This window comes from Gavia stellata, chromosome 4 (assembly GCF_030936135.1).
Source record: "Gavia stellata isolate bGavSte3 chromosome 4, bGavSte3.hap2, whole genome shotgun sequence".
Taxonomy (NCBI): Eukaryota; Metazoa; Chordata; class Aves; order Gaviiformes; family Gaviidae; genus Gavia; species Gavia stellata.
This window is the reverse complement of record NC_082597.1, coordinates 45345514-45358838: the sequence shown is the minus strand read 5'-3', so window position 1 is coordinate 45358838 and position 13325 is coordinate 45345514. Positions and strand designations below refer to the sequence as shown.

Here is a 13325-nt window from a genome sequence, read left to right as displayed (position 1 = left end):
AATGACACACTTCAAATCAAGATCTAGTTAACTTCCCACACAAAGTCTATTTAAAGATTATTCTTATTTTTAACAAAATTCACTGAGTTTTATCCAATGAGTTGGTGAGGGCTGCTGATACAGAGCTAGAATTTTCCCAGTGCAAGGGAAAGATGTATATGAAATAGAAAATTTGCAGGATAACAACATAGTTTTGCTCTTACTTCCCCCTTCCTTTTGCTCCCATGTACCTCTGCTATCCAGAGGGATATTGAAGCATTCATAGTCCCCATGGTATGAGACAGTTGTGCTCTCAGCTTGGTAGGTTGATTTGGGCAGTTGTACCTGGCTCTTAGAAGAATGGTGCTAAAGAAAATGGCCCAATGGAACAGTATCTTTAGGAAGTAATTTTGGGGAGGATTATACATCAGAAGTCAATGCTAGGGAGGCAACCCTGCTTCTCTGACACACAACTCCATAACACAACTCGACATGATGTGATTTTTTATTTACTGTCTTTCATAAAAGAATGAAGACAGTGCACTTTATGAGACATTCTCTCTAAAACAGACAAATACAAGTATCTCTCAAATTTTACATGAATGCTAAAGAGTTGATGTTTATGAAATTTCCTGACTTTGCCAAACCAGGCTCTGGGTAATGATATAGTTTAAATAGCATGTTGCAGTTACTCCCATAATGTCTCCAGGAAGAGGATTTTATTCTTGAACAGTAATAATGTTAACTTTTAAAATACGGCTTTAATTTGGAATTCATTCCAGTGGTAATAAGTGTTTTAAAGCCTTATCTGCAAAATAATAGCATTTATAGTAATGCCTAATTAATGTCTATTCTTCCTTATCAGCTCGTTTTCATATGTTGCCAAAAACCTAAATGAGCATGGAAATAACTACATTTTAATTCCCTACCTTCTTACCAATGCAAAGTGGACACATTATAACATGTAGTACTTTTCTAACACAGTCTTAGGAGGAGAAAATCCCCACATTCCCCCTGCAAAGCATCTTCCAAATTAGAGAAACTGTGTAATACTATTCACGATCTCTAAACCCTACCTTTGTAATGAAAGGAAGATGGTCTGACAAGCTTTTGTAGGGTATTCGTCTCTTTTTCCTCCTGTGTTCCTTCCTGGTTTTGTAAGAAAAATTGAACTGCAGTCACCAATATTTGGCTTTGGGAACCTTCTGGTTTTAGGCTCGGGAAGCCAATGACTACCCCACAAGGACAAAAGTAGATCCAGGCTGTTCTAAAATATTTTAATTATATTCCAAAATAGGCAGATCACCAGATTCATTTTTCTGATGATTAACACTATTGATCAAAACAATACATGTTCTTTCCTACATGATATTTTTAACTTATTTTGAAAGAATGAAGTTTTTTCTATAGTGCTAGTTCATATCAAAAAGCAAGTGTTTGCTTTGACTGCCAACCAAAGAATATCTCTCAGCCAAAAAATAGAAATTCTGGGTTTAGTTCTGGTTTGGAAATTGAAGGTTCAGGTTCTGCAGATCTCTTAGTGTGTATTAAAAAGTAGTCAAATAATACTGTTCAAAAAGTAAACTATAATTTAAGTAAACTTTAATATTGGAGAGGTGTTTAAATGAAGCATCTGGGGGAAGGAAATATAAGTCATGAAGCATAAAATTATTTTTAAGGGAAAGAAATATTATAAAAATCCTTTTAGTATTCCACATCAATAAATGAGGCACAGGCTTTATGATGGCTGTATTCCCTGTGCATGTCTGAGTAAAGGATTTTAACTTTACACTAAATATATTTTCAAACCAAAACACTTTCCTTCTACATGCCAAGACCCTTTGGGTTATATATTTTTCATACTGTAGTCTTTGGCTATAGCATATATATAGGGCATCTCATTTCTGGCATAGCCCCATTTTTTCAGCCAAAATCAATAACCACAACTATATTTTCCTTCAGCTCTTTGAGCAAGACTGCCTCTGAAGAAATAGAAGTGCCTTCCTACTCTGGGAGAGTGTATTTGTCTAAGAAGCACAGAAATAATGCTAAGCCTCCACTCCAAGTCTCAGACTAGTCCAGGTGTTGCAAATTCACAGGGAACCCCCTAGAAATACATACTTTGCAATTACAGCATAAAGGAAGTAATTTTTTCATGGAAGTGAGAACTTAAAGTGCCAATGTCTCTTCTGCAGGCACCTTGGTTCCTGAGGCCACACAGGGATTTAACACCAAATCAAAGAAATAGGCCAGAAGTTCCTCCTGAACCCTATCTCCTTGTAGACCATGTGCTGCTGCTCTCCTGCTCAGAGCAGGAGAGTAACACAAGAAAGGAAGGCCAGTGGCCCTCAAAGCCATAATGTCCTTTTTTACTTATTGTGATAGCCAGTCCTGCTCTTTCAGCTGTGATGGGCAAAGAAAATACCCTAGATATGGAAAAATCTGGGATCAGGTTCCTCCAAGGATGGTGTCTCCATGGGACTCCTGGCTGCAGAAGGGGCTGCTCCTGGGCTTGGGCTGGCTTTGGGGAGGGAACAAGTCTCACAGGGTTTTGCAGGGTCCATGTTCTGCCGGGTCCATGTTCTGCCATGGGACACCAAAAATGACCAAGTGAGGAAGGAGTATCCCTGAAAACTTGGCTGTCCCTGAAGACACCCATGCCAGCTCTCAGCCCTGGTGGTAGCAGGAGCTGTGCAACCCCATTGCAGCACCTGAGGGAAGTACAGCACTGCTGTAACTTCGCAGGCACCCCACAGAACCAGCTCTGAGGGAAGGCTGCAACCCAAATACCTCATCCACAGGTAGCTGGGAGTTGGCCGAGTCTGGCCGTACGTTAATTCTGCTTTCCTAAACAGACAAGTGTGTATGTCTCTATTGGCCTTCACTACTTGTCTCCCTGGGAAAACGGGATTCCTGCACCTCCACCAGCTACTGAAGGTAATATGGTGTTTGTGTACCCAGAGAACAACTTTTTCTCATTGTACTGAGGATTTTGTTTTAATAGAAAGCAAGAATAGCTCTACAATGTCTTTGGACATCTGAGTGACAAAGGATAATCTATGCTGCAAAGGATGTATAGGAGGAGAAGCTATATAAACTTCAGTAACACTGTCAAGTATTTGTAGTGTTACATATTACCACAGCAGAAACATAGAAAATAAAGCAGCTGTCTTTCTCTTAATATTCAGAGTGAGGCATTTAAATATGTATGCAAAATAGCTATTTGAGATCCATTTTCTACTAAAGCCAAATTCTCTCAGTCTGGCCCCTCAGCAGTGCAAAAATCCCAAAAGGAGTACTCCTTGTAAGTAAGATCACTCCATTGCTTTTATCTGCTGTGATTTGGTAGTACATATACTTGAAAGGCTGCTAAGGCAGTGAAGAATTGCCAAGGGATAACTGAACCACAAAGGCTGTAGTAATAAAGGAGGACAGAGCAAAATTGAAGCTATAATTCCAAGATTTCCTTGTTATGTGGGAATGTAAGCAAATTTTAATACTACATTAGCATAGTCCCTGTCTAATTTGTTTTTCACTTGTTTTTCACTCTCAGCTTGTTGCTGAGAGCATTCTTTTGTGTTTCACTCGGTAGGAGGCAGCTGAAAATATGTTGTTAAATAGCAGAAGAAAAGACTTTTGAAGGACTGTTTTTTCTATGCCACCACCACAGTGGGTTCTTTATTCCTGCTCCAGGAATAAAAATGTCTGGTCAAATGGATGAACATATTTGATACAGAGCATTCTCCTGATAGTCTGTCTGACTGGCCTATGCCTAACTTTACCAAATATTTAATACCACTCTATTAAAAGTACATTTTAAGCTTTGAAAATTATGTTTTACATAACAAACACACTCACTGCAGTCCAGAGAAGCTGCAGCTTGCAGGAGTTGGATTGGTATCTGATCAACTCAATAGAAATATACCTATGTATATAAGTATATGTATAAAATTGAGAAACCACATAAATTCTATGATTATAAAAATGTATACATCAGTAAACCGCATGGATTTATTCTGTATATAAGCAATAATAATAAAAAAATTAACATGGAACTATTAAATATACAACCAACTGTTAATTAGCCACTGATGGGTTATTTAAGATGCATAATAGCTGTACTCGAGTCCCTAGAATTGTGCATAGCTGGTCCAGCAGAGTTTAGTGTTTTAAACACAGAGAACTCTCATACCCAGTTGCATTACATCCATGCTTAGCTGGGGTCTAGAAGTTGGCAATTTTGGGCCTTTCTGGATCATCACCAGACCAGAGCTAAGCTAGTCTCAGGAAGAATGCCTGTTTTCTCTCTTCACCAATGTCTTCTATTATATGGGTGATCTTTTTATATAGGGTATCCCGATTCTGTATTACTTCAGCTAAGAACAGACAGAAACCTTGCTTTTTGTATGTTAGGTGTTTAAAGGGTTGTCAAAAAAAAGAAAGAGTTGGGAATAGATTAAGGAATACATTCAAAAAGGGGAAGGAGCTATATTGTTCACTGATGTTTTCCATGCCTTTTCTATGCCTGTCATCGTGCTTCACTGTTGTTACCCTTAACAAAAAGGCACGGTTACATTTATATTGTCCGTACACGTACCTCTGCATATTTAACAATTTTTGATCCATTTTTAGACATGAACTTCTGGAAGAAGCTCGGAGAAAGGGTTTGCCTTTTGCACAGTGGGATGGGCCTACAGTGGTTGCCTGGCTGGAGGTAAGTGTTGGCCATAACTTGGAAACATGAGTCACGTTTGTAGGCTGCTTCTGTGTGCTCATCCTTACAAATTCTAAAAGAGACTGTTAAAGTGTCCTCCTCTCTCCCCTGTGCACGGTGCCATGAGCACTCAGCAGATTTTGACACTGGATGATGTAAATCAGAGACTAGAGCTGAAAAAAGTAGGATGGGATTACACAGGGCGATGAAGACAGGGAAAAAAGGTTTATCAAATGCACTCAAACCCCTAATTTTTGAAATCTTATAATTTCTCAATCTCTAAATATCTAGGAACTCCACAGACAGAGTTTATGTAGGATGATGTGCTAAGCAGAAAAAAAAATAGCTATCACATTTTATTCGAGGTTAACACAAAAGCTACATCTTCAGAATTTTTAATAAATTTAAAGAATTTGTAACTTTCTATCTTTTTACAATATAATGTGAAAGGTCTGGTTTACTTAGATATCACTCAGAACAGGAAGAAGAGGTGTTCCTCTCGGCACTTTCACCTGGGATGTGCGAGATCCAGGTTGAAATCTCTCTGATTTAACAGGCAGTGCCTTAATCTCTGAAATCTGATCTGCAGAGAGCTCTCCTTTATTTGAAGAGCCTAAATGAATGGATTTTGAAACTCATCCAGAGAAACATTCAGAAAAGGTTTCTATCAATTTTGGCAAAAATCAATGAATGTTTTAGGTGAAGGAACTTTGCAAAAAATACTTACCCAGATGCTGAGGGGACGAGAAGGCAGAAAGTAAGGATGTTCTTGTACAAATACACAGTCACTTTTACACGGCAAGGTTGTATCAGTCCAGTGGAGACAGAAGCTCTTTGTTGGCTCAAGGAACAGGTGTCTATTCCTTGTCTATACCAAGCATCTCAATGTATTCCCACCTGTTCTCATGTCTGCTGTGGGTATCATCCATTGATCATCAGATAGAATTTGTAGAGTTTTTCCCTTCAATTAAAAGGAAAAGTCTCCCTCCAAAGCTTTAACAGGAGCATGTTCAGGGAATAAATGAAGGATGAGGAATAAAAGCAGCTAATGTCTACAAAATTTCTGTTTCATATTGGAATTGCTGAAGGTACCTAATTAAACAGCTGAAATGAAAACGGAAGAAAGGCAGTTCAAGCATTTACACACGACCTTGGAAAATAGGATGATCTCTTCTTTCCCAAAAAATATCTCTGTTAATATGGAACAGTCATTAATTCGGCCACTACCTGACTTTTTCATATGACTTTGAGAGTTCTGTAACCAGATTTGTATCAGTCAGAAATATTCAATATTACAGTGAAAGCTGATCTGCTGGAAAGGTGAACATACAAAGGTCTATACATTTCTGAATGCTGAGAAAAATCTGCCCTTGATGTCCTCCAGGGTGATCCAAAATTTGAAGAATTTCTGACAAGTTAAGCTCTAATCTTTTTTCTTCTTAATTCTTAGCTGCAAAATAGGATATGCTTTCCACTGTGTCAGAGAGAGGCTGTAAAGAGAAATTGATGTCTATGAACTTCTTGGGAAATATGATGAAAGTAGCACAGGAAAGCCCATGAGAAAGTTTAAGTTGCAGTATTCAATGCAGATTGAATACTGATGATAAAAAGATATGAGGGCACAAGGACTGAATTTATTATTAAGTGAACATCAGGGCATTCAGTCAGCAGATGGACACTGTGTGCATTTCATACTCTCCTGGGGAAAACATAGTATGTGACCCCTTGAGGTGGGTTGACCCTGGCTGGATGCCAGGTGCCCACCAAAGACACTCTATCACTCCCCTGCCTCAGCTGGACAGGGGAGAGAAAATATAACAAAAAGCTCACGGGTTGAGGAAAGGACAGGGAGACATCACTCACCCATTACCGTCACAGGCAAAACAGACTTGACTTGGGGAAATTAATTTAATTTATTACCAATCAAATCTGAGTACAGTAATGAGAAATAAAAACTAAATCTTAAAATACCTTCCCCCCACACCTCCCTTCTTCCCGGGCTTAACTTTATTCCCAGTTTTCTCTACCTCCTCCCCCACCAGCAGCACAGGGGGACAGGGAATGGGGGTTGTGGTCAGTTCATCACACATTGTCTCTGCCCCTCCTTCCTCCTCAGGGGAGGACCCCTCACACTCTTCCCCGACTCCACCGTGGAGTCCCTCCCCTGGGAGACAGTCCTCCACAAACTTCTCCAACGTGGGTCCTTCCCATGGGCTGCAGTTCTTCACAAACTGCTCCAGCGTGGGTCCCTTCCATGGGGTGCAATCCTTCAGGAACAGACTGCTGCTCCAGCGTGGGTCCCCCCACAGGGTCACAAGTCCTGCCAGAAAACCTGCTCCAGTGTGAGCTCCTCTCTCCACGGCTCCACAGGTCCTGCCAGCAAACCAGTCCAGCACGGGCTTCCCACGGGGTCACAGCCTCCTTTGGTCATCCACCTGCTTCAACGTGGGGTCCTCCACGGGCTGCAGGTGGATATCTGCTCCACCGTGGACCTCCATGGGCTGCAGGGGACAGCCTGCCTCACCATGGTCTTCACCACGGGCTGCAGGGGAATCTCTGCTCCAGCACCTGGAGCACCTCCTCCCCCTCCTCCTTCACTGACCTTGGTGTCTGCAGAGTTGTTCCTCTCACATGTTTTCACTCCTCTCTCGTTGTGCAACAGTTTTTCCCCTTCTTAAATACATTATCCCAGAGGCACTACCACCATTGCTGATCAGCTCGGCCTTGGCCACCGGCAGGTCGATCTTGGAGCTGGCTGGCATTGGCTCTGTCTGACAGAGGGGAAGCTTCTAGCAGCTTCTCACAGAAGCCACCCCTGTAGCCCCCCCCCCCCCCCTCCCCCCGCTACCAAAACCTTGCCATGCAAACAAATACACAGTTGGATTAAAACCCAAAATTAATATTAAAGGAGACAAAGGCCCAAATTAAAGAATTATATGTGATCGCAATTGTGACATTTCCAAACTTTTCAGGTCTTAACTTTTTAGTGTTAGCATTTATTCTGGTCATTTGTGTGTAGCACAGACATAGTTGAGATATATTTTAAGAACTGTGGGTTTTCTTATCTAATTCTGGAAAAATATATCCATCTTGATACATGGGTTCTCTGCCCAGAACAATTACTGTGCCTTCTTTTTAGAGACTGTTTTCATCTAACTGCATCTTCTGGTAGAGACAGCTGTTTGTTAAACTAATTAACATAATTTGTTAAAGAACTAATTTACCTAATGAGCAGCAAAGATTTGAACCTATTTCTGCAGGGTGAATAACTCCCAGTATTTACACTTTCCTGCTTTTCAAGTGCATGTATGCAAAAAATTAATGTCAAATTAAATAAGAATGTTAAATACATTTTAAAGCTGTGCATATTTTCCTCATGGCCCTTTGTTTAAGAAGTGCAGCATTTGTTCAGTTTCATGAAACTTTGTGTTTCATTACTGTTAGTTGGAAGTAGATCATATTTGTAAGGTTCAGACTAGCATTGGATGGGGGGGCAGTGGCTCATCCCATCAGTGGGAAGGGCTTTTTGAAACATGATGCAGTCATTTCACAAGCCCTGTGATACATCAGGAGTCAGTACAGAAAAGCCTGTCTGAGCTCTTTTGGAATCTGACATTCAAGTCTGTTTTCTCTGTGACATAAAAGTGATCTAACAGCTGTCTTTTAAATAAATATGTCCCAGATAAGGTATAGATTGTTAATAACCACACAGTACTTCCCTGTACTATGAGAACTTAAATAAAAATCCTTTCAGTTTGTCTCTGCTTTCCAGATTTGTTGGTGAATTTGCTGATGGCATATTGTTAATAATTTCTTTGACCTTGTGTCCTCTTTTAGTAAGCCATTATTAAGAGAAAAAATTAAAATCATGAAATCAGCTAATTCTGAAGGCCTGTTCGAGATGCACAGAGAGAGTTCGCGATGACTTCACTTACAGTCACAGATGCTCTATCCCACCGAAATTCAAACCGATAGTCGTTAATTGCCATCTACCCAGAATTAATAAAAAAAATCTGAAAATGTAGACTATAATGGCTATTATCACATAGTATCACTGCATGGTATGCTGATGGACAAGTTTCTATTTCAGTAAAAACAGAAACAGTAGAAACAGTAGAATAGAATAACATGCTACTACAAGCCATTAGTAATTAATAGGTACATTTGAAAAGTGCTTTTGACAAAGTATATTTGAAAGAATATTATACAGCAGTACAGTGAAGTACAGCAGATCTATACTTAACAAAATTAGGTAGCTGTATAAATGTTTATGTAAATTTTATGTGTACAGAAGTATGTACACTCTGATACATTGAAGGTTAAGAAGTGAAGGGTGATTTATGCACTTCGACACTCAGTGTCACAAAATCTAGAATATTAGCTGTTTTGCTGCCCAGTGGAAAACTTTTGTTATATATTATGCTGCTTCATCCCAGTGGGTAGAGCTGTGTACTGAAAATGTGATTCACAGCACCAATCCACGTGCAATAGTGATCTGGAAAAGGGAGAGGAGAGAGGGCAGGAAAGGACTACTCTCCAGACAGAAGTATCTTCTCTCAGGTTTCACAGAGCCTAGCAGTCTCTTGGAGTTAAGCATCTAGTGAGGAATGTCTTTGTTTTCCACTGTGTTATCCCCAAAACCTCAGTGATTATGGAATTCACTGCTTATGTCCTTCTCACACTTTTCTCTATAGCATAATGTATTTCACACTGTGACAAAAACTTCCCACCTATATGTATCTCTGCTATGGAATTATGTCCTTTGGGAGCAAAGATCTGTAGACACCAACAATCATATTAATGAGGCAGCACAAAATGAGAAAGCTGAGAAAACCTAGAAGAATTCATACTCAGTATGACTGAGTAGAAGACTGCTAGAAGTGGAGAGTACCTCTTACAAGAAAAGAGTAAGTGGTAAAGCAAGGGGCTGTTGATGACCTAGGCTAGTAAGACTAACATAAGGAGAGGAAAAGCGTGAAGTGGCAAGTACAGATCTAAATCCACAGGTCATGTAGCTGTGCTTACATTTTGCTGCAATTTCTAACCAGTATTTCTAGCTGGGATATGACACCATACTAGATTTTTTCCAAATTTACAGTAAGCTCAGTCCTCACTGGGTTGGTTATCTGCGCTCTGCTTGGTTTATTTCTACCAAGAACATAAAAGCTGAGAAGTGTAAGATCATGCCCCATGAGTACACTGTGGGGACTAACATGGAAAAAGAGAGAAAGCCATTTTAGTACAAAAGTGAAAATATGAATCAATTGTTTTCTGCATATGATAAGACTATCAAATGGGCAGTAACACTGACTTGTGCCACTACTTGCTCATTAAAGGCCTGGGAAAGGAGTAGCCCAGTAGCTCTAAAAATAATTCAAAGCATCCCTTTCTTTAAAGTCTGATTACAATAAAAGCAACAAAAGCAGTTCATGTGAAGCCATGGCAATTTCAAAGGTTCTGAAACAATTTCGTTTTATTAAAGAATATGATAGTCATCCTCATTTGTGTGTATTACCACGCTTGTTCAGATTGATACGTGCCTTGATGATTAATTTCATTTGAGAAATGAAGCAATGCTTTGGATGAATGTGTCCTTTCTCTCAACAGCTCTGGCTAGGCATGCCCGCCTGGTACGTTGCTGCCTGCCGTGCCAATGTGAAGAGCGGAGCTATTATGTCTGCTTTGTCCGATACTGAGATTCAACGGGAAATTGGAATCAGCAATCCTCTTCATCGTTTAAAGCTCCGATTAGCAATCCAGGAGATGGTATCACTAACAAGTCCATCAGCACCACCAACATCCAGAACAGTGAGTCCTGTTCAACTCACTTTCTCTTCCCCACTTCACCCTGCAGGAGTCTGCAAAAAGACTTTTGTAGTACGAGAGTGGCTCTATGGTAACACACACTTCACAATCAGTGGGAACTGTCCTATAGAGACTTAGAAGGACCTGTTCATCACTTACTTGATTGTTGAGCGCTGATATTTTTCCTTTAGCAGATATTTTCTTTTTTTAAGTTGTGCTTTTGATTAACCTTGATGTTAGCTAAATGATCAGTATTGAGCACCTTATTTGCAATTTTGCCTGTATTTGTGCCTTTCTCTTCCTTCAAGTCATCTCTCCCAACCAAATCAGACTGTGTTTCTCTTTTTTTTTTTTTTTTTTTTTGGGGGGGGGAAGGGGAGGCAAGGCAGGAGTGGGGAGAGGTTATTAGGAATACAGTTCTTTTGAATCTTGTTCCCATTCCCTTTTTTTGCATCCTTTCAAATGTTATCTAATCTGAGTCTGCTGGTTTTAGGTTCTTCATGCTTTTAAGAGAAGCAGTGACTGGAGATGTAAAGGGACAGTCTGGAAGGGAGAAGTGGACTGTGCGTGTGTTCAGTGAGGAAGGGAGAGAAGGGGGAGAGTGGCAGCAGATGGGAAGGAAGCAAGAAGAAACACAGAGATACAAGTCTGAAAAGAAAGGGGAATATATCAAAAAGAGCAATAAAGTACATTAGGGGAGAGTGAGAATGTATGTGCTATAGATAAAAAGCACCTTTTAATGAAAAATGAAGAAAAACAGGCCAAATTGATGAGGAGAAAAAGAAACAAGATGACGAAAGGGGAATTTCAACCTGAGAGGCTGATGATGATGGCTATGAAAGAGCCAACAGAGAGTGTAATAATAAAAAAGAAAATAACAAGAAAAAAAACAGATGAGATGGGGAACATGGCACAGAAGTGAAGGATGAAGACTACTACTCAAGTGCTGCAGCTCAGAGTTCTAATACTAAGATAACAATAATAATGATAATAATAATAATAATATTTGTATTTTATAATCTCTCATCTTCATGGAATTCTTGGAGAATCCTTTGGTGGAAATGAGAATTGAGATAACTTTGAGGGATACCAGAACCGCTGAGTCATATAAGCAACTGGGCAATAGGACTCCAATGTTCCTGTTGACTGGCCTTTTATCTTCACTTTCCCAAGGTTCTTTAAATATCCCATCTGATATTTTCTCTCCCCACCTGCTCCCCATCTGATATTTTCTCCCCTCAGAATGGTTTTGTACATCATAACCATGGTAATACTATGAATCGTAATGGATTTCACCTGAGTAAAGCAGTATAGACTCAACGTGATGTTGAATTACTAAACAAAATTCATTTTGATTTTAAGAGCATAACAGCATATTTCAAAGCATAAGCACATTGACACTTATGAAATAAGAAAACAGTACATTCAAGCTAGAAACACTGGGCATAATTTTGCCTTGTTTATTTAATTCTCCAAGAGTAATTGGCAGCACAACGCTGCCCAGCCCTGGCACGTGCATTTCTGAGTCCCAAGCCTTTCTGCATTCCCTCTTTCTCAGGAAAGGTGTTAATTTATTTCGGCTCTCAAGAAAATGAAGCACATTTCACCTTATGTGCACAGCAGACTTCCACACCCCCTCCCTGCATCATCTCATTGTCCTAGTAATAATCTGACTGAAAACAATAGGATGAGGAAAAATAGTTTTACAAGTGAATTTTCTTGACATTTTTGATTTACAGAAATGTGGGGGAAGTAATAATTATTTAGATTACAATACGAGCGTGTGATGTGTGCAGAATATTTAGGTTGGAAAATCTTTGAGAACTGAAGCTTACCTCCAGACAGAGCTATGAGCTAAAGGTTGTATTTGCCACTTGTATGTGAAATGCAGCTTTAATTATTATTCTTTCCTTTGTGATGGTGCTTTGCTGGATTTCATCCACCAGTTCTAGTTGAAATACTCCATCATGTTTGTTCAGAATCCTCTAAAAAAAGATACAAAACAAGTTGTCTAAAGTTGTCTCTAGTTGCAGCTTGGTAGAGGCAAGAACGTGGTTGTGCTGATGGTGATGCTATACGCTGTTAACTTACAGTGGTGCTGCCTTTCTTCTTTACCACTGCTTACCTAATGTGGATCCCACCTGCCTCCCTGCGGGCCTTGTTCATAGCCCTCAGGCAATGTTTGGGTGACCCATGAAGAGATGGAAAATCTTGCTGCTCCAGCTAAAACGGTTAGTCTTTCCACTTCCATTTAAAATGGTTTCAGTGATCAAAAGACAACTAGGATGCATCATCTGCTTCAACGTAGCTGTCGTATCTTCTGTGGGACACTTCCCAAGCATGCCATTAGAAAGTCGCAGGGAGTAATGAAATTGAATTTAAAGAACAGTTACATCATTTCTGAGCAAAAGAAATTACAAACTGCATTGCGATCACAAAAATTGTGTTAACCTAAAACCAGTATTGGAGGTTTACAGTACATAATAGTTTCACTGCCAGTGTGAAACCTCATTTAGTGAAATGAAAATTGTTGCAGTTACAGGTGCAACATTTCCCCTGTACTCTGCTCCCTAGTACCTCTTCTAAACATAGTTTTGTATCTGCTGAAATAGAAAGAAAGAAGAAAAGGCTTAGAATGGTGCATTAGGCAACTGTGTTTTCATTAATGCTGTGTTTCATGTCCGTACTCGTGTATTCATGCTGTTTGATTTAGGGTGCATGGAGTGTGTCATTTATGATTTTTGTCAAACCTCTCCCTGCTTTGGGGGGACATAAATAAATATTGATAGATTTTATTCAATAGTTCTGACTTTTTTCTTTTACTTGG

General features: G+C 39.7%; 1 protein-coding gene across 3 annotated transcripts in view; it reads left to right on the top strand.

Annotated features, from left to right (window-relative positions):
• Positions 1 to 13325, top strand: part of PPFIA2 (PTPRF interacting protein alpha 2) — a 334737-nt gene that overhangs the window by 313264 nt on the left and 8148 nt on the right. For 2 of the 3 annotated variants that reach the window (XM_059816812.1, XM_059816814.1), the window contains 3 exons: positions 4612 to 4693; positions 10301 to 10501; positions 12667 to 12729. In XM_059816812.1, the coding sequence (XP_059672795.1) occupies positions 4612 to 4693; positions 10301 to 10501; positions 12667 to 12729 (346 nt within the window). The remainder of the gene's footprint in view (positions 1 to 4611; positions 4694 to 10300; positions 10502 to 12666; positions 12730 to 13325) is intronic. The other variant, XM_059816813.1, reaches the window with a different exon arrangement.